This window comes from Ananas comosus, linkage group 25 (genome assembly GCF_001540865.1).
Source record: "Ananas comosus cultivar F153 linkage group 25, ASM154086v1, whole genome shotgun sequence".
NCBI lineage: Eukaryota > Viridiplantae > Streptophyta > Magnoliopsida > Poales > Bromeliaceae > Ananas > Ananas comosus.
The window spans coordinates 695,541-710,020 of record NC_033645.1 but is presented as its reverse complement, the minus strand read 5'-3'; the positions used below and the strand labels follow the sequence as shown (position 1 = coordinate 710,020).

General features: G+C 36.2%; 2 protein-coding genes across 3 annotated transcripts; both read left to right on the top strand.

Moving 5' to 3' along the window:
- LOC109703520 (ribonuclease P protein subunit p25-like protein) lies at positions 693-5,117 on the top strand. Of its 2 annotated transcripts, none has more exons than XM_020224152.1 (9): positions 693-852; positions 1,074-1,196; positions 2,102-2,182; positions 2,296-2,384; positions 2,540-2,614; positions 3,151-3,212; positions 3,585-3,644; positions 3,728-3,925; positions 4,598-5,117. In XM_020224152.1, exons 2-9 carry the CDS (start codon positions 1,074-1,076, stop codon positions 4,690-4,692), a joined length of 783 nt encoding a protein of 260 aa, XP_020079741.1. In that variant the 5' UTR covers positions 693-852; the 3' UTR covers positions 4,693-5,117. The 2 variants fall into 2 exon arrangements, with proteins under 2 accessions (XP_020079741.1, XP_020079742.1); XM_020224153.1 differs by having other exon boundaries at positions 727-852; positions 985-1,196.
- LOC109703521 (expansin-A11) lies at positions 9,824-12,623 on the top strand. The gene is made up of 3 exons (XM_020224154.1): positions 9,824-9,991; positions 10,305-10,626; positions 12,162-12,623. The coding sequence occupies exons 1-3, from the start codon at positions 9,850-9,852 to the stop codon at positions 12,469-12,471; spliced, it is 774 nt and encodes a 257-aa protein (XP_020079743.1). The 5' UTR covers positions 9,824-9,849; the 3' UTR covers positions 12,472-12,623.

Here is a 14,480-nt window from a genome sequence, read left to right as displayed (position 1 = left end):
AACAATTTCTTTTTATCAAAGTAACTATAATAAATTTAACTCTAAAACATTCAAAAACTAGGGTACTCTAAAACTTTGTTAGTTAATTTGCGAATTATTCGCGAATTATTAAAAATCCGAGTTAAACGGTCCGTTTACAAATTTTTTTCAAAGAAAGAGAATTATTCGCGAATTTTTGGACCAGCCGAATAATTCGCAAATTATTCCCGAATTATTAAAAATATGAATAAAAAAATTATAATTATTATTTTTAAATATAGATTATCTTATATTTTATATTTTATATTTTATATTTTATATCGAATCTATTTTTTAAGCCGAATTTTTCAACAAATTTAAAAATTAGAATATAAATTTTATGCGTATTATATCCATATAGAATTTTTGTCGAATCCAAATTAACTAACTATGCTCTAAAAGGAAAGTTAAAAATGAAGGTGTAACTTCACAATTATCTATAGTTGAGAGGTGATCCTTCAATTTTTCGTAGGACCCACATGTCAGCCTCCCAAACCTATGTATATAAGCGTTACACCGAAGATCACCTCCCCCGGATGAACCCGGTCCACAAAACCGGAGAGGCGACCTCAAGGAATGACGTACCACATTCTTTAAAATCCCACCGTTCATCAATCACGAATCTCAAAGCCCGTAATTTGAGCGAAAGCGAGGGGCGTTTTGGGGACAAAAGGAGCAAACCCTAGCCGATACGCGGAGGGAGGCGAGCAAGTTCGTTGTCGCCCTCGCGCGGAGACGATATTATATAAAACGCGGAGGGCGGTTGCGGAGGAGGGGAGCTCTCGGGGCGCAAAGAGGAGTACACGGGCCGTAGAAGGCGACGGAGCTACACTGGTAAACCCTAATTCCTCCCCCCGTTGCTTCTTCGAACGGGAAAAATTGGTTCTTGTTTTGTTTTCTTCTTCTTACTGATTCAAAAATCGCCTAAAACTCCTTTTCTCGTTTTTTTTGACTGTTTTGGGTTAGATCTGTTGATGTTGATGAGATTAGGGTTTGTTGGTTGTTGGGGTATTTGATTTGGTCACTGATTTGGTGTATTTTGGGGGTTGTGCAAGATGGATCGGTACCAAAAGGTGGAGAAGCCGAGGGAGGAAACCCCGATTAAGGAGAATGAGATCCGCATCACGACGCAGGGGAGGATGCGCAGCTACATTACATACGCCTCCAGCTTGCTCCAGGTGTGTTCTCTAGGAGAAAAGATCTCATTTTTGAGGTTTCGAGCAATGAATTTGTAGTGTTGTTGTTTGTAATGTTGCTATTGTAGTTTGGGAGCATTAAGAGGTCTCAAGTCATTGTTTTCCTTAAAAGACCTATTTTTATACGTTCTTTTGAAGATTGATATTATGAAAGTGATACATATATTAAAGGTTTAGCTTTTAGGGAACATATTTGCGTTGCACCACCTTTACAAAGCACCAATGGTTTTTGGTTTGTGTGAGTGCTATTCATACGGATTGTGTTTTTTTATTTGTGTGTGTAATTTCCTTTTTGAGTGCTTGTCTCTCTTGGGCCCTACAATGGGCATGTAGTAGGAAATTTGGGTTTGGGTCAGCTCGAAAACCCTACCGATTCTTGTTCGAGACCGAAATAAAATAAATCTGTGGCGTTATCTTAATCTATAACGGGAAAATTGTGTTTCAAGCTTACTATTGCCTACTGCAGCAATCTTAGTGTATTCACTGTATGAAAATATATTCACTGAATGAAAATTTCCCCTGCCTATTTTGGTGGTTTCTTTTGTTATTTTCTCATGATACACCATGCGAACCATGCGACTTATGAGCAACTATGAGATAGAGATTTATCTATGCCTAAAAATTCTTTCCCGACCACCTATGTCTCTGTCGTTATGTTTTGATATTTAGCAAAATTCAGGTGGATGAAACATAGTTCTGAACTGTCGATAATTTGATCAGGAATTGCAGCGCCTTTTTATTTCTTTTTATTTGTGATATGAAAGCTTGACAAAATAGTCAGATGCAGATATATTACAAAGCATTGAAATTCCTTTTTTAACTTATATGTACTTCACCTTTTTAATTTAATAGTCTTGTCGTATTGATAAGTTACAAATGAACTTTAGGAAAAAGGTTCCAATGAAATTGTCTTCAAGGCAATGGGAAGGGCTATCAACAAAACTATCATGATTGTGGAACTCATCAAGGTATTCTGGTCTCTCCTCCCCCTTCTCCCCCACCCACTAGTGCATGTTTCTAGAAAACAGACAACAAGCATTTGCTGTCCATTCTTATTGTTGTCAACTATCCTTGCATGCAGAGAAGGATAGTTGGTCTTCATCAAAATACTGCTATTGGGTCTACTGATATAACTGACACGTGGGAACCCTTGGAGGAAGGGCTACTTCCGTAAGAAGTCATCATGCCTTTATTTTACAACTTACAAGTAGAAGGTTGCTTGCGTAGTGGATGTGGTTGGACGTGTGTTGGTTTAAAGCCATGTCCTCTGCTTGGAAATTGAAACTTTGTAATAGCTATGTCTCAATTCTGATTATCTTTTGCAGTCTTGAGACCACTAGGCACGTGTCTATGATCACAATTACATTGTCGAAGAGTGAGCTTGATAAGTCCTCTGTTGGGTGAGCATCTAATTCTATCTTACTATGTCTTATTGTTTTTATTAATTTTCTTTCTAGCAATAGTAAACTGTCCATCTTGTGACCGTCCTCTAGATATTAGACATGCAATGCTTACTTTTTAATTACATTTGTATCTTGGAACTCCTCTTAACAAATTAGTAGCTATGCTAGGTATGTTCAAAATTGGCTCTTAACATTCATTCTACATGAGTTCATCCTTTTCCAATAATTGTAGTTTTCCTGTTCTGGGCCATCGCATTTGCTCAAACAACCAGAAACCAAAGACACTAGTAATCACTCACACTTTTTTCTATTTGGGACAATTTTTTTTGGATTATATCCCATTTGATTAGAAGCTCTTTTCTTTTTTATAAAGAGTTGAATTCCATTTACTTGTCCACAGTCTCAAGTCATTCTCTCAACACTCACATTTACGATATTGGATGGTTAATTCTTTATTCTTGAAAAAAGTTATCTGATTCCTCTTGATGTTTGAGCACTTCAATTTGTTTTTAATCATCGATAGCTATTCCCAGGTATCAACCTCCTTTACCGGCTGATCTGGTGAAGCCAATGGTCGAATTTGACTATGAAGGAGGTAGACTTTCAAATATTGCTGTGTGTTAGCATGTTTATGTTTTTCTCTTCTAAATTTTCTCAAGTTCTTTGAAGGTTAAAAGGATATATGGTGATCTTGCTATTAATGGGTTTTTTTTGCTACTTCTTTCTTTTAGGGGTTCTTTTTGTCACTAGAAAATAAGAATGCTGTGGTAATCTTTTTGTTGCTTTGGTTCGAAAAGTGGACGATACTTTGAAACTAATTAACATTAGCAAAACAAAAAAAAGAAGTTCATCCTATGTGCCTTTATACGTACCAAGAAAGTAACATAAACATTGCCAAAGATGCCTTTGGTTATTTGATGCTTTTTTATGCTCCTTTTTTTTCATTAATATCTTGTTGAAAATGTAGAGGGCTCACCTGCTGGTCGGGGGAGAGGCCGTGGTGGTCGTGGTAGGGGAAGGGCTCGTGGTAAGTCTAGTGATTTTGTATGAAGCTTCTATTCTTGTAAGTGAGATGTAATTCATAATGCCACTGTGCACATCAATGTATAGGCAATGGTGCGATGGACTATGGTGATGGAAGTTATGACAACCGCGGCGGCCGTGGGTATGGTAATGGTGGTTATTCTCGTGGAAGAGGCCGTGGTTTCAGGGGTCGTGGCAGAAGAGGTGGCTATGGTGGCTGGTCTAGTTATCAGCAAGAAGCTGGTTACTATAACGAGGAGGCGCCTGTTCCCTACCAAGGCCGAGGTGGGTCATTGCCTTGGTTGATGACTAGTTATATGAAACGTCAAATATCACCTTCGCCTTAGATTATATGATCTCAATTTTAAGATACTCAAATGCTTGCTCGGAACTTATTCACCTTTCCTTATTTATCTCTTTTATCTATTTCATAATAACCCTGAAAATTTGAATGTTGATATATATTCCTCCAACTGTAGCTTCTAACTCAGATACTTCTTAATTTGTGCATCGTCAAATTCATGAGGCTAACTTCGTTTTGTATGAGAGAGAATTTTCTGTAGATGGGCATTTTGTTAAACCATATTCATATGGATTTTCAGTTTCACAAATATAAATTCGGATATATCTATTCAATTGATTTGGTTTAAAACATGTTTGGATACAAATAGGGTATCAGGCAGCTTCTTTTTTTTTTGGGGGAAAATGTTAACATGTAACCTGTATAAGCTTGGAGTTAATCAAAATGCGTGATGAATATACGAAGATCCAGATTCGGGTATTTTGAAATCATATATGGATCTGGATATTTTGAAATCATATATGAATCCAAATAACTATTCCGAATACATATTCACCTCTAAGGATGAGAGAAAAAAAAAACGTAATGAAAATCACAAGAATTATCCTTTTTGATTAATGTTTTTTGTCGAAACTGAAATGGTTTTCTGCATGCAGGGCGTGGTCGCGGGAGGGGGCAAACCCGCGGTAGAGGCCGGGGCCGTGAATCTAATTCCAACGGTCCGATCCAAGCAGATTCCACCGGGGCGTAACTTGTTAGACGTGTTCGATATCCAATTCCCTGCTTTATGATCTAGTCGGATGGATGCCTGCTCCCAGTATGAAGTTGTATCCTTATTTTTCTTCTTTTCTTTTCTTTTTCACCTTTTCTTTTCCTGTTATTTATTAACCATACTTTGTATAAGCTGTCGATCTTTTCGGAGGCAGCAGGATTTTGTGGTAGTCACAGGCCTAGGCTAGCGCTTCGCCTTGTCTTATAATTATGTCTAATTGTAGGATTGATCGAGCAGTACATTCTTTTATTTATTTTTTTCTTTTTCCCGAGTGAACTTGTGCTAAGTAGGATGCACCTTCTCTAATTATGTAGTCTGATCACTGATCTCTCGAAAGTTACTTAGGTTGTTTTGACGACGATTTTTATTTTTTTGCGTCACATACATAATATTTGGTTGATTTATATCTCTGTACTCAATTCCTTTCGTTTTGTCTGCTTACTGTGATTTTGCTACTGTTCTTGTTACCTATGATAATACAATTTTTGCGGATGTTGGGTGTCCTAAATGCAATGTGTGTACCATTCAAACTGAGATATTGAATTTGTAGACTAGAAAAAAGATGTCCTGCTTCATGAGGATTTTTTTTTTTTGTTTACTTATATTTTGTAACCTAGAGTTCTTCTTTGGTGTTTACTTATATATTTTTTGATACTCATATCTCGTAACTTATCGTCTGCACCTCGTGCATCCATACCTTCGTGCATGGAATCGTCACTGCCGTTCATTTCATCTCATTTCATATCTTCAATCAGACAAGGAGAAGGTACTACTTACTGAGCGGTGAGAAGAGGTATTGAAGAACTAAACTCAGAAAGGTTGGATACTGAAATATTCAAACATTAAAGATGGCCCATACTTATGAATCTTCCTTCTATTTCTTATTTTTCTTTTTTCTTTCCTTTCCTTTTGTGGTTGAGAGTAGCTTTCTAAACATTTTTCCTCCTCTTGAACAAATATGTAGTTGGTTAAATCACAACTACAAGGATACTTTTCTTGACACAAACTAAACCTGATAATGGAGTATTTAATGCTTGCAATTTATTGTTCATGTAAAGTAGGGCCAATCGCTCCAACTTTCCAGAGGGTTCACATTTCAGAGGGTTTATGTTCTAGCGTGTCTAAACTCTCTTAACCTCTTGGGTTCAGTCACTGTCAAAAATATTTCAATCGGGTTAAGAATTTTAGTCTTACTATATCTTATATATAAGACTACTCGGGGTCTCACATTCTTCCCCCTTTAAATTCTGGCGTTGTCATCAGGCTTACACTCACAAGTATCAGACGATGTGAGACTTGTCTCGCTATTCTAAAGTCTCGCTAGTTTAAATCAACCTTGTGGTGAGCTGCGCTTCACCCATAACAGTAAACATCATGAGAGTCTTGCTTTCCTCACTGTATAATCATGTCTCAGTCGAGACTCATTTCATACTTTTGGCTGATAATTGGCTCTAATGCTAACTGTGACGTCCCAACTTTTCAAGGGATTACACATCCTAGGACTACTCTCATCCTAATACGTTTAACTTTCTTAACTCTCTTAATTTTAGTCTTATTATATTTTATATATAGTACTATCTAGGGCCTCACACAATTGCTGATTTATTTGGTCTATTTCTGCTTTTGAGAAGTGCAAACAAAATACCGCGTTCTATACTTTTTTTTTTCGTCCAACTATAATATATTGAGAAATACGATTGTTCAGTCATGTCAAACAGTCTCTAAATAAGTCGGTCAAAAATTTTATGGGCACTATGTCCACATAAAATAATTTGGGGACGCGATGGATGAATGCCGCGTGGCATCCCGACTTCTCCGATGGGCGCCGCGTAACAACCCACGCAGGGCCCATCGCCCCTGCTCGGCCATGTGGGAGAGCAGTGGGGTTTTTTCTGGTGCACTTGGTGCACCGTTTTTTTATCTAAAATTTTATTTTTTATTTTTAATTATAACTTAATATTATAATAGAGATATATTTTATGACATTTAAAATTATATGTAAAAGAATTTTAAACCCTAAACTATAAATTTTTTTACATATATTTTTAAAATATATAAGATATATATGTTATATTAAATTATAACTAAAAAGTAAAAAATAAAATTTTAAAGTAAAAAACGATGCACCAGGTTTCACCAGAAAAAATCCGACCGCTTTCCTCATGGGGCAGGTGCCACGCTGCATCCATCCACGGCGTCTCCAAATTGTTTTAGATGGACACCATGTCCATAAATTTTTTGTCCAAATAAATTTAGTGAGTTAGATATATTTTGGCGAAGTACGAATGAGTATGTTTAGAAAGTGATTCCTCTCTTCTTATTCAGTGCCTGCAACTTGCCCAATCACCTCCATGACCTCTGAGAACTCTTATGCTTGTCATATCTAGCACCATGAAGAAGTTTGCTGCTACTCAAGTCCTTTTTGTTAAAAGGGAGGCAAACATGGTAGCCGATTGGTTGGCTACCAGAGCTAACTTGTCTCAATCTTCCTTATTTACTAATGCAAATCGACATCCAGAGTTATGTCGCATGTTAGATAAGAATATAAAGCCTTGTTTACTTTTTCGCTGACACATGTATTTTCTGACAAAAATGTATTTTCTTTTAAACTTTGCTTTGAACGCCTGTACTTTGGTATTCTGTTTTGTTTGGCTTCTTGCCATTTTTTGGTAATAAAAATTTAGTTTTTCTTTGGAAAAAAAAGGAAGAAGTACGAATGTGCAAGATTTTGGAGGAGAGATGCCCCAACCCAATTGCCAATTTTTTAAGTAGCATCACAACTGGATTGACTCTGTGGTAGTTGGCCAGTTTTCCTTGAGAAAATTTGGAAGTTGGGTTAGTTGATCACTTTATCTCACTTCTTTTTATACTTTCCGAGATGCTGAGTTTCAAAGTAAATCGCAATCCTATTTCTCTGTCAACCATGTTGACTCCTCCTTAATTACAATACAAAGTCTATTCCTTTTTGAGGCTCCCAATGAGTGATTTGCAACATACAAATCAGCGTCTGATAATAAGTGTAGAGCTACTGTGTTATCAAAAGCATAAAGAATTTAATACTTTTGATTTTTTGACCCTTGAATTAAAAATTCTACAGTTGGAATGCTTACGGTCCCTTCTAAAATTGACTAGTATTCCTAGGATTGAGTGATCCCTACAGGGTAATAGTATTAATTCAAAAGTTAGAAATGATCAAAGGAATTGATCTAAGGGCTAAAAAATTGGAAATACTAAATCTTTTATACTTCCGATAGCATAATAACTCTACTCCTGATAATAATGATAATATATTTCTTCACTTCCCTATAACCCAAAAAAAAAAAGAAATCCATCACATGGGCTTTAGCACAAACCCTGAGTAGCTTCAAAGAATTAAGCCCTTTGCAAATGTTTTAAAACCCCTCACCTTTTATATTGATATGGTCTTAATTTTGTATCTAGTATGAAAATAGGACAAAATCAATGTGAAAATTATGAACTAATTAAATCAGATGAGAACCAAATAAAATTGTGTTGAAATAATGGATAAAACTATTTGAAACTGGACCGAACCAAAAGATAGTAAGCACTCTTATACTTTTTAAAGGGCTCAGACTCAAATCAAAAGCATAAACTCTTACAGGGAGAAACCCTTCACCTTCTATACTGATTCAAATTCTAATTTGTATCTCAATGTTGGGTTTTAAAATTCGTGTACTTCAAAGAATAAAAATCTTGGGCTTCATGCCAAAAATGTTTTTTTTTATATTTATTTATTTATCCAAGATGAGGGCTCAGCAAATGGGACAAAAATTGTATGGACAACGTCCCAAACTACTAGTTTAGGGACGATGCCCAATGGGCGCCGCGTGACCCGAGCACACCCATCGCACGAGCGAAAATAAAAAAAGAAGGAAAGGAAAAAATCTTGGTGCGCCTAAATTTTTGGAGAGAGAGTACGGACAGAAAGAGAGGGCACAACGGTGATGGGCATGTGCTGGTCACGTGGCGCCCATCGGCATCGTCCCCAAATTACTAGTTTGGGAATAGTAGTTTGGGGACCGATGCCCATATAAGTTTTAGCTAGCAAATGCACGCAAAGTGAGTGCACCATATAAGTAACCAAACACTTTACTTTGACCTTCTGAGAGGAAGGTAAAGTAATTTATGACTCCCTATATGTTTTGTATTATTAATTTTAAATCTTTTCGCGAAAGTAATCGGGAAAAATAATCAACGGGAAAAAGAATAAAGTGTGGCTTAAGACTTAATTATTATGGTTCATTTTCTCAAAAAAAGAAGAAGAAGAAGAAGAAATCATTAGCATTATACTTTGTTTTCAATCAAAGAATTGTTGTGCAACTATACGGGATGTTCTAAACTTCCGATGTGTCATTGGCATGACACAGCATGCCAATATTTTTCAACACATAACTCATTTTATATATAATAATATGGTCGGTATAAAAGGTGCAGAGGCCATGTGCACCGATCACAGTCACAAGTGTCGACCATGTGAATGCACCTCCCTTAGCTCTATTAATCCACATAATAATATCCATATATCTGATAGTATAGCCCAATAATAATTAATCATCTTTTTTCTTTTGTTTTATGGAGAGAAGAACATGGGAGTGACATATTTGATATCCTTTGGATTTTAAATTCGATGTCCAAAATATCAAACTTTTGAAATTATTTCACTTTAGTTCTTATTCAGAAAAAAAAATATATTACGTATATACCCGCACTTGATTTGTTCATCTATTGTATAGGAAATAGGATATTTTTTTTCATTTTTTCCTCTAATGGTAAATAAGGATACACTTTAACGCTTTTAGAGTTTTAAATGGCTAATTTTAAAATTTAAGGACTTAAATAAAACTCGAACAAAAATTTGGGTATAGTGGTGCAATTTACTCGTTTAACTATTCGAGCCCCGTGAGTTATGGGTGTGGTTTGGAGCAGTCGCATGTGCTAGCTAAGTAAGTGATGGGGCCTCACTCACCCTATTTAAAGCACCTCTATGGTGTTATATAGTTCCATGAACAAATTAGCACTATATATAGTGTGAGCTTGTAGTTCCTACATATTTACTCTCTCTCTCTCTCTCTCTCTCTATAGCATCTGGGTCTCAATTTAGAGTGAGAGGGGGTAATGGAGATGGGTCTCATCTTTTGGCATCTCGTCGTGGCGGCGATGAGCTTCACAGTGGTCGCCGTCGACGGTTTTGCGCCCTCCTGGTGGACGAAGGCCTCCGCGACGTTCTACGGTGGCAGCGACGCCTCGGGCACAATGGGTATAATGATCACAGTATTAGATCTTATTGTATATCTGTTAAATATAAAAATGATAGTGTCATATAATCTAAAATGGTATCAAAGCAGAAAATTTTAAATTCGAATCAGATCAATTTTTTGATATAACGTGACTACGATTTGGGATATTATGAGTCAACTCTAAATTTTCTTTGTTCATCCGTGTCTACATTGTGTGATATTATGATTAATTTTGAGCCAATTTTATATTTAATTAAATTAGTTAAAATATACTAGCCCAATTTTATTAAAGTAGGAGCTGTAAGGAGCTGAATTTTAGCGGATCGCTTATAGGTGGAGCCTGCGGTTACGGTGATCTGTACTCGGCCGGATACGGAACTAGAACTGCAGCCCTAAGTACTGCACTATTCAATGACGGGGCTTCGTGCGGGCAGTGTTATAAGATCATGTGCGACTACAAGTCGGACCCGCAGTGGTGCCTGAAGGGCACGTCGGTGACCATCACGGCGACCAATTTCTGCCCTCCGAACTACGCCCTCCCGAACGACGACGGCGGGTGGTGCAGCCCTCCTCGCCAGCACTTCGACATGGCTCAGCCCGCCTGGGAGAAGATTGGCATCTATCGCGGGGGGATTGTACCTGTCATATACCAAAGGTTTTTTTTTTTTCCTTAGTTTTCAATTACTTGCTTCCTTACTTTATATATTAATCAAATAAATGAGTCAATAACATATATATATATATATATATATATATATATATATATATAGAACTAGCCTAGAATACAATTAATAGCACCAAGTTATCGGTGCTATTAAGTTTTCGGTCCTTGGGAGAAGTGATTTACTGTTAGAATGATGATAGTCCCCAATAGAGTTGAGTGGGTGGAATTGTGTATGATTTAACGGAAAAAAATGGTCAAAGAGATTGATCTAAAGGCAGAAAATTTGGTATATAGCATCGAGTGTTTTGTGCCATCTATAGCATTATAGCTAAACTCTATACATACATATATATATATATATATATATATATATAGAGTCCGGCTACTATACTATTGATAGTACAAAGCCTTTGGTACTATTGAGTTTTCTACCGTTAGATCTATCCTTTGATCATTTCCACCCGTTAGATTATACTATTAAACCACTCAACCCTAGGGGACCACTATTAATTTAACACGGGACCATATCATCCTAACCGCACATCCTTTCATTCAACGCCGAAACTCAATAGTACAAAGGCTTGGTACTATGATAGTATAGTAGCATAATTCTATATATATATATATATATATATATATATATATATAGAGAGAGAGAGAGAGAGAGAGAGAGAGAGAGAGAGAGAGAGAGTGTTCGGTTATAGTGCTTCTAAAAGCACCAAGTACTTAGTCCTTGTAAGTTTTTCTCTGTTAGATCTATCGCTTTGATCATTTTTAGATTATACTATCCAACTAACCACCTACTCAAGCCTAAGAAATCACTATCATTGTAATTAAGGTTTTAAGTACCCGTCGGCACGGGCCGTATCCACTGTATTGTACCATGCCAATAAAATACCGGCATGATACAGACCCCGTGTCGATGGCACAGTTCAAAATCCTTTATTATTTAAATTACTAAGTAATTTAGTCAATAAAGTTCAAAAGATGTGATAAAAAGACATAATAAATAGTTAGAATATTTTGTTGCTAGAGAAAATAAATATTTCATGCTACTATGTGTCGGCACACAATAATTTTTTTGACCCGCATGCTTCAGCACGACTTGGCACGCACCGTGCCGTACTGTACGTGCCAGCAAGTTTCCGGCATGATTTCGTGTCACGGTACTTAAATCCTTGATTCTAACAGCATATTTCTTAATTCAAGTACTGAAAATCTACAAATACCAATGACTTATACATAAAATTATAGAAGCTCAATTATATATATATATATATATATATATATATATATAGAATAGGTACAAATGACTATGACCAGGTTGGTACGTTAGATCCCTAATTCCTTGACAAAATTAACTAGTCAATTTGTTATAGGATGATATATAAGATTTAACCATTTTGGACAAGCAAACCTTGGATCTTGTGACAAATCCTATGTCCTGCACAATTTTTCTTTTTCTCTTCTTTTTAGGATGTAAAACTTTTGTACCTAACTATGTCCTGCACAATATATAACTGCAGGGTTCCATGCAAGAAGCACGGCGGGGTGCGGTTCACGGTCAACGGGCGGGACTACTTTGAGCTGGTGCTCGTGACGAATGTCGGCGGCGGCGGCTCGGTCCAGTCGATGGACGTGAAAGGGTCGCGGACCGGGTGGATGGCCATGTCGCGCAACTGGGGCGCCAACTGGCAATCGAACGCGTACCTGAACGGCCAGCCCCTCTCATTCAGAGTCACCACCGCCGGCGGCCAAACTCTAGTGTTCCCGGACATCGCCCCGTCGAATTGGGCCTTCGGACAAACCTTCTCCAGCCCATTACAATTCATCTAAATGGGCCGGCCCAATTAACAGTGGGCCCAATTTACAGATATAATTAATAAGTTTTTTGCTTTTGGCAGAGGCCTGCTTTAAGATTCGGTTAAAGTTGCCCGCCACCCTTCATATTATTGTTAGGTAAGAAATTTTTTAAAAAAATGTTATTGTTATTTTTTTTTTTTTTTAAGTAAGAAATAAAAAAAAATGGTGTGTTTACTATGTTGATGTGACATAATTTGGAATTTAGGTTTTAGGGCTCAGCGTTAGTTGTTTTGTAACTGTGTATTCGCTGTCGCAATTTTTAAGTGCTTTAATAATGTAGGATTATTAAAAGTAACAATGCTCTGATACCAGCTATAAAAATCAATATTTATTCTGATACCCACCATGTAAGTGAAAGCCTTTTCATGGCTTAAATAGTTGATGCAACCAAATCTAATTAGATGAATAATGGTCATATTCTACATCTAATTCATAAGGTAGTACCATTCAGATTACAAATGGTCTGCTTAGAATCAACATCTAATTTGGATAAACTCGGTTTCTGATTGGACTTTGAGTTAAACTCGTAAGCTTGGATTGGTATTTCCCACATAAACAACGGTTATTCCCCAGAAATTTAAACTTTAAAATATTATATTCAACGCACCCCCTTAAGTTTATGCTTGAAACTTTGACTTGTTTACTCTCATACCATATAGAATAATGTAAAATAACTATTTTTCTTTGAAAGCTTAAACTAGTAAATTCGACAAATAATGTTCCCCTTCAATCCAAACTACATGTGGTTGAAGTATTGAGTATTTCTTAGCAATGGTTTTGGACAGGTGAAAGAATTGGGCTCGACGAAGTGGTTAATTATTTGGTCCCACTTCTGCATTTACTTTCAGCAACAGTTATTTTCAGTAAAATATTTGGTAAATCAAAACTTTTGATACTTATACTTCAGTAGAAAGTAGAAATGAAATTCTAAGGTTGACAAGTAAATACTCAAATCTAGCACTTCTACTTCTCCTATGAAGAGAAATCTGTCAAAAGTGTAGTAACATTATATTGTTTTAATAAAAATTTAGTAGCGTTATTCTTACAATACTTCAAATTAGCTTGGAATTTAAAGCATCGATATCGAAATTTCAATTAATTTTGAGTGTGATGTAGCATTTTTTTTTAAGAAATGAACAAAATTAGAAGTCTAAAATAATAAAGCAAATAGGTTTTGAACTTGAGACTTCAAGCATCAACCATCAAGCTTTTAGCCAACTATGTTAAAGTGGTCTAGATGGGTTACTTTATCTTTAGATTAATAGGAACCAAATCAAATACAAAACCTCACTCATCAAAAGGTTGCATTCATATTAAACAACTGGTTTAGTCAGGTTGATTTAAGAACTATGTCAAAATAAGTTCAAAAGAATATCTTTGTATGATAATTGCGCTATATATTATATTATTTTTGCTTAGCGAGATGATCCAGATCGATGCATGGTGCTTCTGTATTTCTCTCAATAATCTTAGATTGTGTTCGGATCCATTGGTACCGTTAGCTCCAGTATCAAAGACCACTTGCCATTATTTTCAAAGGAGGGAAAAAAAAAAAAGATATAGAATAATTATATATATATATATAGTTCTATAAGAGTCTGACTACTATGCTATCAGTAACACCAAGCACTTTATGCTACCAAGTTTACGCTGTTAGATCTACCCCTTTGACTATTTCCACCTGTTAAATCATATTATTCAACCACCCACCAACTCAATCTTAGAAAACCACTATCATTCTAACTGCACATCTTTTAATATAAGAGCCGAAAACTTAATAACACCAATAACTTAATGCTATATATTAATAGCATAGTAATCTAGTTACATATATATAATATGATTTCGGCTACTATACTATCGATAGTATCAAGCTCTTAATATTATTGAGTTTTCTGCCGTTAGATCTATCTTTGATCATTTTCACTCGTTAAATTATACTATTCAACTAACCGTCTACTCAACTCTAAAAAATTACTATC

Bases quoted from the DNA above. Each gene is read 5' to 3' on its own strand.
- LOC109703521 (XM_020224154.1), top strand. From the start codon at position 9,850: ATGGAGATGGGTCTCATCTTTTGGCATCTCGTCGTGGCGGCGATGAGC. The intron at 9,992-10,304 runs GTATAATGATCA...GATCGCTTATAG, and splicing joins CGACGCCTCGGGCACAATGG to GTGGAGCCTGCGGTTACGGT. The intron at 10,627-12,161 runs GTTTTTTTTTTT...ATATAACTGCAG, and splicing joins GTACCTGTCATATACCAAAG to GGTTCCATGCAAGAAGCACG.
- LOC109703520 (XM_020224152.1), top strand. From the start codon at position 1,074: ATGGATCGGTACCAAAAGGTGGAGAAGCCGAGGGAGGAAACCCCGATT. The intron at 2,385-2,539 runs GTAAGAAGTCAT...TATCTTTTGCAG, and splicing joins TTGGAGGAAGGGCTACTTCC to TCTTGAGACCACTAGGCACG. The intron at 3,926-4,597 runs GTGGGTCATTGC...TTCTGCATGCAG, and splicing joins TGTTCCCTACCAAGGCCGAG to GGCGTGGTCGCGGGAGGGGG.